At 40.9% G+C, this 16,703-nt stretch overlaps 1 protein-coding gene across 3 annotated transcripts in view; it reads left to right on the plus strand.

Annotated features, from left to right (window-relative positions):
• adka (adenosine kinase a) overlaps window positions 1–16,703 on the plus strand; it is a 130,476-nt gene that overhangs the window by 1,649 nt on the left and 112,124 nt on the right. For all 3 annotated transcript variants that reach the window (XM_060872665.1, XM_060872662.1, XM_060872663.1), the window contains exons 2-3: window positions 682–756; window positions 6,858–6,911. In XM_060872665.1, coding sequence (XP_060728648.1) covers window positions 682–756; window positions 6,858–6,911 — 129 coding nt within the window. The remainder of the gene's footprint in view (window positions 1–681; window positions 757–6,857; window positions 6,912–16,703) is intronic.

Consider the following 16,703-nt stretch of genomic DNA (forward strand, 5'->3'; position numbering starts at 1 on the left):
CATAATGTTTCCTTTTAATCGTTGAAATATTTCTTCACGAGAGTTTTATAGACTTTTATTTTGAGACATGCATGATGATATTGATTTTCAGCAGCCGGAAAGTCTGCATTTTTGTGCTGCTTTGCATGTACAGGGGACTCGGTACAATTTCACAATCGGGGTGAATAAAATAATCTTTGACCCAAAGTTTCCAATGATTTTACACCGCCAGTTTGGCCAAGTGATTTCCTAAGAATGCTACGTCACGTATTTACCAGCAATATGGTTGATATTTTAAGAAACATGCCCATTCTTTGACTAAAAAAAGTGATAAAAGTAACAAAACTCCAAAATATACTTTTTTTGAAATTTGCCTCAGTGTCTGTTATCTCTAATCTATCCTGGACATATGCAAACATACAGAGTGTTGGTATTTCTATGCAGGCTTGAAGCTTGCTGATAATTCAGTGTTTAAATGCTTTTCTGTTCGTGTAACTGTGTGTAGTTTTATACCTGACTGAATGTTCCGTCTGTGTCTACTGCACTTTTCTGCCAGGTGAAATCCCAAACCATATCATGCTGAGGGCAAATACATAGAACTGCTATTTACTGGATAAACGTCCCTCAGGCAGATTAAGAATAAAATCATCAGGGTGGAGTAGATGAGCGCCTAATTAAAATCCTATGCTTTTGTCCTTACAGTCAAAATGCTCTTTTTGGCATGGGAAATCCCCTGCTGGACATGTGTGCTGTGGTGGACAAGGATTTTCTTGACAAGTAAGTCACATGTTTTATTTAAGGTAAGGTTTGCTGTGACAGGATGCAACAGGCTTTAATTCCTATGTGAAATGTGCAAGCCTACATTATGCTTGGCAGGAAAATACCTAATTCCCTAACCTGAAAGAGTGCATGCACACTAGCCTTCATCATTGTTGTTTTTTCTCTCCAGCCTGCGATGGTTCTAAATCTAATGTTCGTGACTGGACTGGACTGTTTCTTTAAGGAGGTGGCATGTGTGGGCACCCTGTGGGCAAGATGAATCCGCGTGTACTGACACGTAGACTTGTTCACACGCCTGCCATTCCACTGCCAGTCATAAAACAATACCCCTCACTGCTCGCTGTTCTCTCACTGCATTACATAAGCTTTAAAACGCACGGGAAGTGCTGGTTTCTAGGCTTAGCTTTAGGACTACAGAGGACGCAATACTAAAGTTTTTCATAGAAATGGTGTGTGAGCAGAGATTTTGTAACGCAACATGTGCAGCTTGTAAGGACAAAAGTTTAGGCTCATGATATTTGTCTTTTTTTTTTTAAAGCATGCTTTGATTATGTAGTTCCAATTAGCAGTCTTTTGAATTAAAAAAAGTTAGTAAATCCTGGTATATTTTTTGAAGATTTCATTTTGTCTGCTTCTCTTCATATTCATACTAAACCCAGTCCCAGCACAGCTGTTTTATGTTGTGTGATTCCCACAAAACCCCATTAAAAGCAACATTACAGAATACAGGAACCAGAAAACAGTAAGATGAAAACTAAATGGTGCTAAATCTCTCAACTCAACCTTTGCAATAAATACAGTTCCCGCAGACACAGTAATGTGGCCACCTTTTATACGGTGTTGCTACTCTAACCGAAGGACCAGTATTATTATAAATTATTTTTATTTTTTTTGATTGATGGATTTGTTTTGGATTGATTTCTGTCTGGCTTTTAATATGAAACGAAATATTACATTTCGTTTCATAGCAAACCGACTCACTTCGGTTTACATTAGTGAGTAGTCTTGTATGCAAATTTAAACCAAATCCCCTAAGGATGTAGCTGTTTTTCTGAACTAACTGGATTTTCAGGAATACCTTAAAACGGTTTCTGCATGAATGTTCCTAAGAGCGGCTTGCTAATACATTAGTTTATATCCTGCGTCATTAATCATAATGAATAACATAATAATATATAACATAACATAATGAATTCACACAGATAATGTAATAAAATCATTTGGAAATGTGTAGTGAAGCCCACAGGAAGTTCAATGTGAAATATGAGCTGAAGCTTAATGTACTGTTTGTTCTCTTTTTTTTTATAAATGTCAGCATTCAGCAGTTAGAGTTGCAAGCTTTTAAACCGAGAAGACGACAGAGGTTAACTAAAGCAAATGCAAATCATTAGTTCAAAGTTGAGACTGTGGATTAGTATCAGTTTAAAGATGCATGTTACACAAACACGGTGCGTGGGATAACATGGCCAAAGTGACTACATAAACCTGTGAGCTATGAACAAATCCTTCATTTATTAGTGATGGATGTCATTTAAGTGATTCTTCTGTATCTGTATTAGGAATATTGAGCCATAAAAACTTGTTGGTTAAAGAATTGCACATTTTCACAAAACAGTACACAGTTATAGAAGGGGAATTATTTACAATCACACTCTCCGGTGTCACCCAGATGAGTCGCTGGTTCCTCTTATGGTTTCTTCCTCATATCGCCTCACTGCTGTTGCCCCTGGCTTGCTCGTTAGGGATAACGCATTAATAAATGTATAATTTCTATCCTGAATTTCTATCCTGAATTCTACCCAATCCATTGTTAAAAGTGCTATACAAATAAAACGGAATGAAATTCATCTGTAGTGAACTAACACTAAAGCACTAGCTTGTGTTCAGTATCACTTTGTGTGTCTAAGGAAGTTCAGTTAGTATCCACAGGGATGTGGAGCTGCTTGAGCAGTCCATGTGTGAGACTGTAATGCGTCTGCTGAACTGAAAGTATCAGAATGTATGTTTCATTTCTTGGAAATGTAAATAGGCATTCGTGCCTTAAACTTCACTACGTTAATGTTGATGGTGAACAGTGTGAAGAACAGGGGAATGAAGGTCTTCTTTTCTGTGCTTTTGGAGTAAGTAAGTACTCCACAGTAAAGGTTTTGGTGAATTTAGAAGAGTGTATAGAGGTCTGTTTGTCCATCGTGTTTTACTGGTAGGTCACGGTCAGTTATTATTGTGTCTGTGTAAACACCAAACAGCCCGAGTATGAAATTTCAACCTGCTGTCTGATTGTGAAAGCCTGCTGTCGTCATCAGCTGGACTTTATCTCTGCAGTAAATATTCAGCAAAATGCGCTTTTTTTCAAATCAGTAAAATAAATAAATAAATAAATAAAATTATTTATTTATTTTTTATATATGTTGCTTTGTAACACATCATCTCTTAAACTGCAGTAATATAAATATCAAAATCCTCTAATTTGTCCTCCAATGACCACCATATTTATTGAAACTGAGAACGATTGAAGACTGCTTAAGCTCTGTGTAATCACCTCATCTCATATAGCCTTAAATCTTATGGTGATGTGTTGATTTGTCAGTATGATGTACACGTTCATTTCATTATAAACTGTGAAAGTGACTCCAGTGTAAACACATTAAACTTGGCTGTATTTATAAAAAAAAAAAAAAAATACACTGAACAAAATTATAAATGCAACACTTTTGTTTTTGCCCCACCTTTCATGAGCTGAACTCTGAAGACTTTTTCTATGTACACAAAAGGCCTATTTCTCTCAAATATTGTTCACAAATCTGATTCGGACGGGATTAAAATCACAAAGTACGTCTGTGAAACTGAAATTTCTCCAACGACCCCCTGTAAAACTAGTCCCGTCCGAATAGTGCTTTAGTGAGCACTTCTCCTTTGCCAAGATAATCCATCCACCTCACAAGTGTGGCATATCAAGATGCTGATTAGACGGCATGATTATTGCACAGGTGTGCTGTAGGCTGGCCACAATAAAAGGTCGCTCTAAAATGTCGTAAGTTTGGAGGGAGCGTGCAATTGGCATGCTGACTGCAGGAATGTTCACCAGATCTGTTGAATGTTCATTTCTCTACCATAAGCCGTCTCCAAAGGCGTTTCAGAGAATTTGGCAGTACATAAATCCGGCCTCACAACCGCAGACCACGTGTAACCACACCGGCGCAGGACCTCCACATCCAGCATCTTCACCTACAAGATCGTCTGAGACCAACCACCCAGACAGCTGCTGCAACAATCGGTTTGCATAACTAAACAATTTCTGCACAAACTGTCAGTAACTGTGGCACTGAACAGGGAAGCTCAACTACATGCTTGTCGTCCTCATCAGAGTCTCGACCTGACTGCAGTTCGTCATTGTAACCGACTTGAGTGGGTAAATGCTCACATTTGATGGCGTCTGGCACATTGGAGAGGCGTTCTCTTCACGGATGAATCCCGGTTTTCACTGTACAGGACAGATGGCAGACAGAGTGTATGATGTCATGTGGGTGAGCGGTGTGCTGATGTCAATGTTGTTGATCGAGTGGCCCATGGTGGCGGTGGGGTTATGGTATGGGCAGGCGTATGTTATGGACAACAAACACGGGCATTTTATTGATGTCATTTTGAATGCACAGAGATACCGTGACGAGATCCTGAGGCCCAATGTTGTGCCATTCATCCACGGCCATCACCTCATGTTGCAGCATGATGGTGCACGGCCCCATGTTGCAAGGATCTGTACACAATTCCTGGAAGCTGAAAACATCCCAGTTCTTGCATGGCCAGCATACTCACCGGCAGTGTTATAATGTGACGGAGTACAAATACTTTGTTACTGTACTTAAGTAGAAATTTCACGTATCTGTACTTTACTTTGCTATTTAAATTTGTCAACTTTTACTCAACTACATTTCCTAGATAAAATGTATACTTTTACTCCGCTATATATTTCCACTAAGCATCTTCGTTACTACAAAATAAAATCAGAAGAAATGTGTGCGACTGCAATAAGGGAGGTTTGGCGAATCACTGCTCTTAGATTGCAATACACGCATCCGCACGCTCTATTTCATCGTAATGTTGCCAAAGGAGGAGGTACAACTGAACTGCCATGGAAGCACCTACTGGAGGACCTCCCGTTATCGTAGGTCAGGGGTGGCCAACCAGTCAGAGACCAAGAGCCACATTTTTTACTGTGTTACCGCAAAGAGCCACCTTATACACATGGACACACATGATCACCTTTTTTTTCCCTGCCATTTTGAGAGCAAACTTGACACAAATTGTTTACTCAAATGATCTTGCTCCTGGGAAACTTTGAAGTATTTTCATCCCACTCACATGTGTGTTTGACAAAAATACCGTATTGAACTCAAGCGAAGCAAACACACATATTAAAAAGACACAAATACTGTACAAACTTCGATATGAACGTAAGAGTCGCATGAAACCGGGCAAAGAGCCGCATGCGGCTCGGGAGCTGCTGGTTGGCCTCCCCTGTCGTAGACGACCACCCTGACGATAGTGGTGAACTCGGTGAATAGGGTGAAGAAGATAATGTTATACACCCGTGGCCGTATTTGCAAGACATGTTTCTGTACATTGGAATGAAAGATTCTACCGGATGAAGTGCCTCTTATGCCTACCAAAAATAACTGAAATTTTACTTTTTACTTTTACTTCAAATACTTTCATTCATTCATTCATTTTCTACCGCTTATCCGAACTACCTCGGGTCACGGGGAACCTGTGCCTATCTCAGGCGTCATCGGGCATCAAGGCAGGATACACCCTGGACGGAGTGCCAACCCATCGCAGGGCACACACACACACACACTCTCATTCACTCACGCAATCACACACTAGGGACAATTTTTCCAGAGATGCCAATCAACCTATCCTGCATGTCTTTGGACCGGGGGAGGAAACCGGAGTACCCGGAGGAAACCCCCGAGGCACGGGGAGAACATGCAAACTCCACACACACAAGGTGGAGGCGGGAATCGAACCCCGGCCCTGGAGGTGTGAGGCGAACGTGCTAACCACTAAGCCACCGTGCCCCCCACTTCAAATACTTAAGTACATTAAATATCATAAAATGACTTTTGATACTTAAGTACAGTATATATCAGATACTTTAAGACTTTTACTTGAGTAATATTCTAAAAGGTAACTTTCACTTCTACCAAAGTCTTTTTCTAGTACGATACTTGTACTTTTACTCAAGTATTGCTTTCTAGTACTAGTTTCTAGTCTAGTTCTAGTACCGGACATGTCACCCATTGAGCATGTTTTGGGATGCTTTGTTTGCCGTATATGACAGTGTTCCAGTTCCTGCCAATATCCAGCAACTTTGCACAGCCATTGAAGAGGAGTGGACCAACATTTCGAACACCAATACCATGGAGATGGAGCCGTGCTTTTCTCTTATGTTTCTGTCCACTCAGGAGCCATGCATGCCATTTTCTTGACTAAACTATTACACAAAGGGTTTTTTTAATATATAAAAAGCAAACCTGTTCTTATGTCTAACTCTTTCAAGCATAGAGGAAAATCTTCTATTTTATTAATGGTTTGGAATGAAAATCTTTAGTAATACTTCATGTTTGTGTAACTTCAATGATTATTGTTCTGCTCATGTCTCGACAGATGTTTGTGCTGTTTTGGAAACATGATGAGCTTCAGTCAGTATGAGCTCCAGATTAGCTTAAACCTCTGTGTTTATCTTTTACATGCACACACACACCCTTACTGGGATCCACATGCACATAATGCTGATCACACTAATTACCAAATATTTTAAATGTTTTTGTTCCTTTGCTATGTCGTGTGTGAAATTGTGTATTTTTGTTGTTATTCTCGAGAGTGTTTTAACCCGATATAATGAGCTGATGTGAGTTTCTTTACATAGAATTATCTCTAGCTAAGATGCTAATGTTTTAGAAGTGTATTGAACTTTAATTATACACCAGTAAAATATGAAAATGTGCATCATTTATTTATGCACATGAGGCATTGTCTAATTTATGTTTAGCTGGTGATGAGTATTAAAGAAACTCTTCTATTTTTGTCTTCTACAGGTACGGGCTCAAGCCAAATGACCAGATTTTAGCAGAGGAAAAACACAAGGAAATGTGAGTTCTTAGTTTCTGTTTATCCAGGAACGCAGTTTACTTGGTCTGGATTCAAACACATGTCTAATTGTATGAACATTTTATCAGCTGTATCACGCTGTCCTTTAATAATATGCACCACATCCTGCTATTCAAATATGGGTATATATCGTAAATATACACCGTGAAAGTCATTTACTTAAGTTACCTGCTTAAAGAGAAACCTTGCTGATGTTATTTGTTGAACAAATAACTGAAGAATTTAAAAGGAACAAAGGTTATGAATATCACAAGGTGTGAAAAAGATGAAACTTGCTGTGAATACATTAGTAATAATAAGGTTTGCGCCAAATGACTTTTATCAGATCATTCCACACGTTCAACTGGTACAATTTAAAGAGGTTCCTAAGATGTGTATTATTTGAAATATGATTTTGTTAAACACAGATATTTTGGGTTAAAATGGCAAAGCTGTCTTTTGCCTTGTGCTTTGTAGAGTGAAGGAGGAAGTTGTGCATCCAGAATAAGCAGAAAGCTCTCCAGCTTTTGTATAAGACTAATTTAAACCAGAGTGCTTTTCTGGTTATGAGGCTTTAGTTATGGTGGTGTTTAGTTCAGATCTGTCCCATTGTGAAGGAAGGTGCTGGATCTACTCTTTTATAAATATAAATAATCTTTATTCTACTAACTTACTTTACCTTGCTTTGTCTGTGTCTGTCTCTGTGTGTTTCTCTGTGTCTGTCTCTTACTGTGTCTGTGTCTGTCTCTGTGTCTTACTGTATGTGTGTGTGTCTTACTGTGTGTGTGTGTGTGTGTTTACATCACAAAATACACAGAGAATTGATCTTAGCACATTAGCACAGAGCCTATATACTGGAAGTGTGTGTGTGTGAGATCACATCCAAAGTTGTAACGTTTGTTTTAGTTAAAAGATAAATTAAAGGAGCCATGCCTTTCTATTGTATATGGTATTTATTTATGGTTACTTATTTAGACTTTTTCAAGGTAAATTACAATATAAATTTATAGTTATGGCATTTGGCAGACCCCCTTATACAGTGTAACTTGCATTTAATCTTGTCTTATATAACCAAGCAACTGAGGGTTAAGGGCCTTGCTCAAGGGCCAAGCAGTGGTCATTTGGTGGACCTGGTATTTAAGCTCACAACCTAGTAGTCCAACACCTTAACCACTAAACTACTACATCCCAAAATCTTACCCTGCACTCTAAAATCTCTAAAATGTATTGGACTGATTATAATGAATTATTATGCAGTATCAGGCTAAGCTACTGTATATAGACTAATATAATATTTAGCTTGATGTGAACATGATCGCAGTAAAGGTTACTGGGTTACAGTTTAGTCACACTATTTAATGTGTAGTGTGTGGTTTGAGACACACCCTTGAATAGCGGTTGAGTAAATGATGATCCACAAATCCTACATCCTGCAACTTGCATGAAAGCTGTTTGCTCTTCACTTCAGCGAAAAGAAAAGAAACGAAACTGTAGTTTCACAAGGTGTGGTCACAAGGTGGAGCTATCTGGACAAGTCAGTGACTTTTGGGCAGACCTGAGGGCATCTTGCACACAATAGCCGATATGTGGGAAATCATTTTAATGTGAAGAAATGAAAACCAGCAGGTTTACGTTGTGTTTGTGTGAAAGGAGTAAGGATAAAAGGAGCATAATGCTGTGTGAGTGTGTTAATGTTGTGGAAGGCTGTGTGTGTGAGTGTTGTGGAATGCTGTGTGTGCGTGTGCGTGTGTGTTAGAGTTCAAGCTGCCAGGTTCTTCAGCTGTCAAACCCACATTTCTTCCTCTTGAAATATTAAATTATGAGAAACAAGTGCATCGTCTTGTAAAGAAATCCGAGGATGTACATCTTCTGAGAAGGTTATTGTTATTCTGTGTGTGTGTGTGTGTGTGTGTGTGCGTGCGTGCGTGCTAAAGTTGGTGGCATTTAATTCTTGGTCTTCCTGAGTTTCATTTTTGTCAGACCTGCAACTTAATATTCAGTACCTTTTTTTTCCCTTTTTTTCTTTCTTTTTGTTTTAATTATCCTGAGTATATAAAGCCATATTGATTTTCGAAGAGTGTGAAACTTATTTATTTACAGTATCCGTACTGTTCAGGACCTGAATATAAGATGAGGATTCAGGAGTGGAGTTTTCCTCAGGGTGAATGTAACTACAAGCTTATGTTTGTTTTTTTGGCAGAGGGAGTTAGAGAAGGTTACAGCGCAGGCCGAGGCCTCCTGATCTGAGCCTGGTTTACACAGCTGACACACTGCCTGCATTTCTGCAAATCCCAACAGTGTTTTAGTGGAGTATATGCGCTGATGATCACTGTTAAGCACATGACTCAGGGTGTGTTCACACACAGCATGCAGCATGTCTGAGGCTACACTGACTCAGACTGGGTATGGAAATGTTCGACTCTTTTGTGCAACAGAACCTTCCTTTGTGGCTGAAAAAGAAATAAATAAAAGCAGCTGAATTTGATTGACACGTTCTGTAACTAAACATGTTCTCCCACAAATTCCATAATAAAATCAGTGTGTGAGACTGCTTCCAGATTATCTGGGCCGAGTTCTGAACATTGTATGCTTGCTGTGTGTGTGTGTGTCTGTACTATGTATGTGTCTGTACTGTGTGTCTGTACTGTGTGTCTGTACTGTGTGTGTGTCTGTACTGTGTCTGTACTATATGTGTGTGTCTGTACTATGTGTGTGTGTCTGTACTGTGTGTGTGTTGTGTTGTGTTGTGTTGTGTTGGTAAACGCCCATGAAGAATAAACATTAGGATTTTTGATGGAAGGCAGAATTCCCTGCCCAGCTACGTTTCAAGTTGTTTCTGTCTGAACCTGAATCTGAGTAATGACAGAACACTGTTTCCTCTTGTTGGATGATAATTGAGCTGAATGTCAGTCCTGCTTCTTCTCTCTGTTGTGACTTTATGCTATCAACAAATGTTCTTAAAGTAAATGTCTTTGATGCTGAGGAAAGTGTGAATGTGTGTTCAGTTTATTAGGAACACCTGCACATTTATGCTGTTATCCAGTCAGCCAATAACGTGACTGCAGCACATCACGTACATCCATGCAGATTCATATCAAGAGCTTCAGTTAACTTTCATCATTTTGTTGTTTGATGTGAAAGTGTGTGAGCTTTGTGACTAAGGGTGGCATGATGGGATGGTTTGAGTATTTCAGAAACTGCTGATCTGGGATTTTGTGATTACACACAACAGTCTGTAGTGTTTACACAGAATAGACAGAAAACAGCTTTCCATGTATTCCGTTAGATGTTCTGTACTGGATAAATGCACTCTTTTAATCCACACATGATCATCTGATCACTTCAGTGTTGTGTGTCTTTGTGTGTTTGTCTGTCTCTGTGTGGGTGTGTCTCTGTATGGGTGTATGTGTGTGTCTCTGTGTGTGTGGGGGTGTATGTGTCTGGGTGTGTGTGTGTGTGTGTCTCTGTGTGTCTCACTGTCTGTGTGTGTCTCTGTGTGTGTGGGGGTGTATGTGTCTGGGTGTGTGTGTGTGTGTCTCTGTGTGTCTCACTGTCTGTGTGTGTCTGTGTGTCTCTGTGTGTGGGGGTGTATGTGTCTGTGTGTGTGTTTGTCTCTCTGTGTGTCTGTGTGTGTGTGTGTGTGTGTCTGTGTCTCTGTGTGTCTGTGTGTGTGTGTGTCTCTCTCTCTGTGTGTCTCACTGTGTGTGTGTGTGTCTCTGTGTGTGTGTGTCTCTGTGTGTGTGTGTCTGTGTGTGTGTGTCTGTGTGTGTGTGTGTGTGTCTCTCTCTCTCTGTGTGTGTGTGTCTCTGTGTGTGTGTCTCTGTGTGTGTGTGTCTCTGTGTGTGTGTGTCTCTGTGTGTGTGTGTCTCTGTGTGTGTGTGTGTCTGTGTGTGTGTGTCTGTGTGTGTGTGTCTGTGTGTGTGTGTGTGTCTGTCTGTGTGTGTGTGTGTGTCTGTCTGTCTGTGTGTCTGTCTGTGTGTGTGTGTGTGTGTGTGTCTGTCTGTGTGTGTGTGTGTGTCTGTCTGTGTGTGTGTGTGTGTCTCTGTGTGTGTGTGTCTCTGTGTGTGTGTGTCTCTGTGTGTGTGTGTCTCTGTGTGTGTGTGTCTCTGTGTGTGTGTGTCTCTGTGTGTGTGTGTCTCTGTGTGTGTGTGTCTCTCTCTCTGTGTGTGTGTGTGTGTGTCTCTCTCTCTGTGTGTGTGTGTGTGTGTGTCTCTGTGTGTGTGTGTCTCTGTGTGTGTGTGTGTCTCTGTGTGTGTGTGTCTCTGTGTGTGTGTGTGTGTGTCTGTGTGTGTGTGTGTGTGTGTGTGTGTCTGTCTGTGTGTCTGTCTGTGTGTGTGTCTGTGTGTGTGTGTCTGTGTGTGTGTGTGTCTGTGTGTGTGTGTCTCTGTGTGTGTGTGTCTCTGTGTGTGTGTGTCTCTGTGTGTGTGTGTCTCTGTGTGTGTGTCTCTGTGTGTGTGTATCTGTGTGTGTGTGTGTGTCTCTGTGTGTATCTGTCTGTCTGACAGTGTGTTTGTTTGTCTCTGTGTGTGTTTGTGTGTTTTTCTGTGTGTCTGTGTGTGTGTTTGTGTGTTTTTCTGTGTGTCTGTGTGTGTGTTTGTGTGTTTTTCTGTGTGTGTGTTTGTGTGTTTTTCTGTGTGTCTGTGTGTGTGTTTGTGTGTTTTTCTGTGTGTCTGTGTGTGTGTTTGTGTGTTTTTCTGCGTGTCTGTGTGTGTTTGTGTGTTTTTCTGCGTGTCTGTGTGTGTTTGTGTGTTTTTCTGTGTGTCTGTGTGCTCACCCCACATGGCTTTCAGTATCTTGTTCAGTTTGTGTTTCTGCCAGATTTATTTCATAAGAGACTGATAACTGTGATCATCTTCCAAATAAAGAGGATACAGTTGGTGTTAATGCAGTGTTTTGTCTGTGACGTGTTGATAAGGTCTCTATAATCAGAACACTCAGCTTCTCAATTGAAATGATATTTCCCTTGATGATCCTTCTGATGTCAGATGACAATGTAGTGTAGCTTTGTTGTCTCAGATTGATAATTCATTGTTTATTTAATGAACATTTATATATTTTTTTTTATTATTCAGTTTGTGAAAGTGTATTTGTTTGAATTTGTGTTTGTTTCAAATAGGTCTGAAATTCTTACTTTTCTCATTGTCTGAGTTTTTTGCTATTAAATAGTTTTAGAATGTAGTTCTCCTTTCACACCGATCACACGATCCTTTACTTGACTAAATTTGCATATTGGAGCGTGATTGGTGCTTATGCTTTATGAAGCGTTAACAGCTAGATGTTCTGTCAAACCTCTTCACAGGATACACGAGATGTTCTTCTCACCAATTAAGTGATAAAAAGATTTATTTATTAACTTTTTGGTCAATTTTAAGGCCTTTGCACAGCAAACGTGTGTATATACATTTATCAAATAAAGTGGGGGGAAATGTATGAGACTTGCTATGAGGGTGTCTGTAACCTATAAAGTGCCATTTTACACAAGAATACATTTATATCACTGAATATGGTGAGTGACAGTTCAGAATGTTTATTCTTTATCTGTTTTCAGAGGATGAGAATGTTATCGGCTCTACATTATGCCACAGCTTAGAATTCTAATGGTTTATTTTTTAAACACTTTTTTTAATCAGATGTCCGGTTTCTACACAGCACCTTTACTTCTACATTCAGCTTTTCCCGTTAGGGGTCACCACAGCGACTCATCAGGTTCCACCCAACTATCCTCGGCATCTTCTACTTTTGCACCAATTAACTTCATGACCTAATTTAGCACATCCTCTATGGCCTTCCTCTTGACCTCTTACCCAGAGGTTCCTTCTCCCACATCCTTCTACCAATAGTATCATCTCCCTCCTTTGTACATGTCCAAACCATCTCAGTCCATCCTCTCTGACTTTTTTTCCCCAAAACAGCCAACCTGAGCTGTCCCTCTGATGTGCTCGTTCCTTCCTAATCCTGTCCATCCTCGTTACTCCTAAAGAGAACCTCAACATCCTCATCTCTGCTACCTCCATCTCTGCCTCATGTCTTTTTGTTGCTGTTACAGTCTCTAACCCATACAGCAGAGCTAGTCTTGCTACTGTCTTGTACACCTTTCCTTTGATTCTTGCAGACAACATTTCTTCTGTCACACGACACTCCTGGCAATTTTCTCCACCCACTCCAACCCACCTGCACTCTCCTCTTCACCTCTTTTCCACGTTCCCAGTCACACTGGACGGTTGACCCCAGATACTCCTGTACCTTCTTGACCTCAGCCCCCTGTAACTTTACTGTTCTTCTTCCCTCCCTCTCGTTCATACACATGTATTCTGTCTTACTATGACTGACTTTCATTCCTCTTCTTCTCGTCAACCTGTCCATTACCATATCAAACAAGAAGGGACTCAAAGGCAATCCTTGATGTAGCCCCACCTCCACCTTGAACTCCTTTGTCTGACCTACAGTACATCTCTCTTCTGTCATACTCCTCTCATACATATCCTGAAATACTCTGACGTACTTCTCTGCCACTCCTGACATCCTCATACAGTACCGTAGCTCCTCTCTCAGCACCCTGTCATATGTTTCTCTAAATCCACAAAAGACGCAGTGCAACTCCTTCTGAGAATCTCTGTACTCCTCCATTAACATTTTCAGCGCAAAAATTGCATCAGTAGTGCACTTGCAGGGAATGAAGCCATATTGCTGCTCACAACTATCCACTTCCTTTCTTAGTCTAGCTTTCACTACTCTTTCCCATAGCTTCATTGTGTGGCTCATCAACTTTATACCTCTGTAGTTGCTAAAACTCTTTACATCACCCTTGTTCTTAAAGATCGGCACTAGAACACTCCTCCATTCCTCAGACATCATCTCACTATCTAAACTCCTGTTAAAACAATCTAGATATAAAACTTCACTGCTGTCTCTCCTAGACATTTCCACACCTCCACAGGTATGTCATCTGGACCAACAGCCTTTCCACTTTGGATTCACCGTAGATTCTTCCTCACCTCATCCTTTCTAATCTTTCCTATTTCTTGCTCTACTATACACCTCCTCCCCCCCTTTTTCCCTCTCATTTTCACCATTCATCAGCTCTTCAGAATACTCCTTCCATCTTCTCTGCACACTCTTTGCCCGTTAGCACTTTTCCTTCTCTATCTTTAATCAGCCTTATCTGTTGCACGTTCTTCCCTTCTCTATCTCTGTCTCGTTAATCTGTACAAGTCCTTCTCACCTTCCCTCGTGTCTAACCTGGCATACGACTCATCGTAGGCTTTATAGTTGGCCTTTTCCACGTCCCTCTTCACTCTGTGCTGCAATTTTTTTACATTTTTTTTATTAATCCTGTCTCTCTTTTTTGGTCCTTTCTTCGTCCCGCTTCATTTTAGCTAGCCTCTTCCTCTGAATGCTGTCCTGTACTTCCTCGTTCCACCACCGTGCTTATTTATCTTCCTTTCTTCAACTAGGACCCTCCTACCTGTCTCCCTGATCACTTCTGCTGTGGAAGCTCTTCCTGACCACCCAAACCTGTCTCAGCTTCTGTCTGCATTCCTCAAACATTCTTCTTTTTACTATCCTTACTCGCCTTTTCTTCCTGACCACCAGAGACATTTTACACATCACCAACTTATGCTGTCTGGCTACACTCTCTCCTACCACCACTTTGCGGTCACTAATCTCTCTCAGATTGCCTTGTCTACATAGAATGTAGTCTACTTGTACTCCTTCCTCCACTCTTATATGTAACTCTACGTTCCTGTTTCTACACAGCACCCGTGAGCTTAAAAGCTTTCATGGTGAGTTTTTTTCTCTGAAGGTAAAAAAAATCAAGTTTAAATAGAACACTGGTGAAACCTACAAGCAAGTTCATGTAGGATCTTTGAGCGCAGTTTTATTAAGAATCCAGGATTCTTTCCTGTTGGGAAGAGGGAGGCATTAGTTTAAAGGCCACACCAGTGAAATGACTGAAAATAAACCCCACTTTATATTTTATTTATGTCTATGTCTAGACATAGGTGTGCTTTCAGTATTGTACATTTTATGTACGTGAATATTAGGTTGTATAATTTAACACACAAGAAAATTTGTCATCAATCATGAATATGCTTGCATGTGCAAATAAAATGAGATTTAAAACTCTTATGTATTTACTGGATTAGAATGTAGATGGCTTGAAGAACTAGGGCACTATGTGCAATATGTGACCCGAGCAATACGTCAGGGGCCGATTCCTTAAGTCAGTTGTGCTTCCAAACATCTGACAACGACCAGCAGCTGTTAACACAGATACAGCTTTATGAAAGTCTCCTGGCAACAGGAATGTAGGTTGTTTTTGTTACTATTTATGAAGTGAGGACTATTTAAACCAAGCTCGTCACCATTATTCCGTTGTAATATCTCTACTGTCCAGCAGATGGCAGTTTAAGCTCATTTAAAGTTTTTTTTTTATATATACTTGGAAGTGCAAGTCGAACTGGAATTTGAATCTGTGGCAAAAAAAAAGTGTTTGTCAGTCACGTTCATTCCTTTACCCTGGAGACTGCTGTTGCAAGCAGAAAATTCACCATGTACTGGTATCATAAAAGCGAAGGAATTATGAAACAGTTCAGGCGATAATAGGGTGCAGGAGCTCTCCCTTCACTGCTGTGCAGACTGTCCTTCTCCCCTGGGAGTGTGTGTGTGTTTCCTGTTTTTCTTGTGGCTCAGATATAGCTGTTTCTGATGAGTGTGCTGTTCTGTATTTGTGAGACGGTGGAAAAATGAGCCACGGAACACTGCAGTCTGAAGTGCAGGTGTGTTTAGGATTGAAGGGGAAAAATGGTACGTTTGGCAATACAAACTTTTATATATAACGCTTTCCTGCGATATGAACATTTATTCAGCAATTTTCTGCCTCGGAAAAGCTTTGCCAGCATAAAAAAAAAAAAATAGCAAGGATGCTTAGCTATGAGAGTCCAGCAATTAATCAACTGCATGCCATTCCTGACACACTCTTGAAATTTATCAGAATGACAAATACTGCATGCTTCACTGAGTCATGTTTTTGCATATTTTGGTTGTGTGAGTACACATCCACCTGTTTGGCCTTTTCCCAGATTGGGGGTTTTAGCTCCCAGAAGTGCACTTATTGCTCCTTCTTATCAAAACATAAGGTCAGAGGTTGGCTCGACATCCCAGTGCTGATCACAGTGCAGGTTTGGGTCCTGTGGGAGTGAGGCTAGAGGCTAGGCTGTGTATATAGACCTGCCATTTGTAGCCAACATGAATCTTGTGGCCGATCTTGAATTCCCTTTGCTACTACTGCCCAGGATCGATGTTCCCTGGCGGGTCCTTCTCTGCCTCCTGATTCATTTCCCATTAGCTCCTGTCCTCCCTCCGACTGATTTCCCCCTAATGCTTCACTGTCCGTATGCTGACCCGTCTCCCGGTCCCTTTAGACTCTCGGCAGTGGAGGAGAGGCTCCATCATCATCCCCCGGCTCACTGTTATGACTGTATTGGATTTATGTGCTGTGAATTATAGCTGCGCTAACCTGGTTGCCAGGAAAGCCTGTACCCACTCCCCTCCCACCGCTATCACACACACCACCACTTCCCCAGCCACAGAGTGTGTTCTGTAGCGCTGCACAGAAAACGCAACATTGACTTTTACAGTTGTGGTGGGACTTTCCGCCGCTCTCTGCCCTCTCACCTCTCGGCCGGGAACGTCGATCTCTCGTCACTTAGGCACGTTAAGGTGGCCTGCAGCCAAATCTCTCCTGTGAGTTAGGTACTGTGATAGTCCCAGGCTAAGGTCTGTGTGTTATT

Source organism: Tachysurus vachellii, chromosome 6 (assembly GCF_030014155.1).
Source record: "Tachysurus vachellii isolate PV-2020 chromosome 6, HZAU_Pvac_v1, whole genome shotgun sequence".
NCBI classification, from domain to species: domain Eukaryota; kingdom Metazoa; phylum Chordata; class Actinopteri; order Siluriformes; family Bagridae; genus Tachysurus; species Tachysurus vachellii.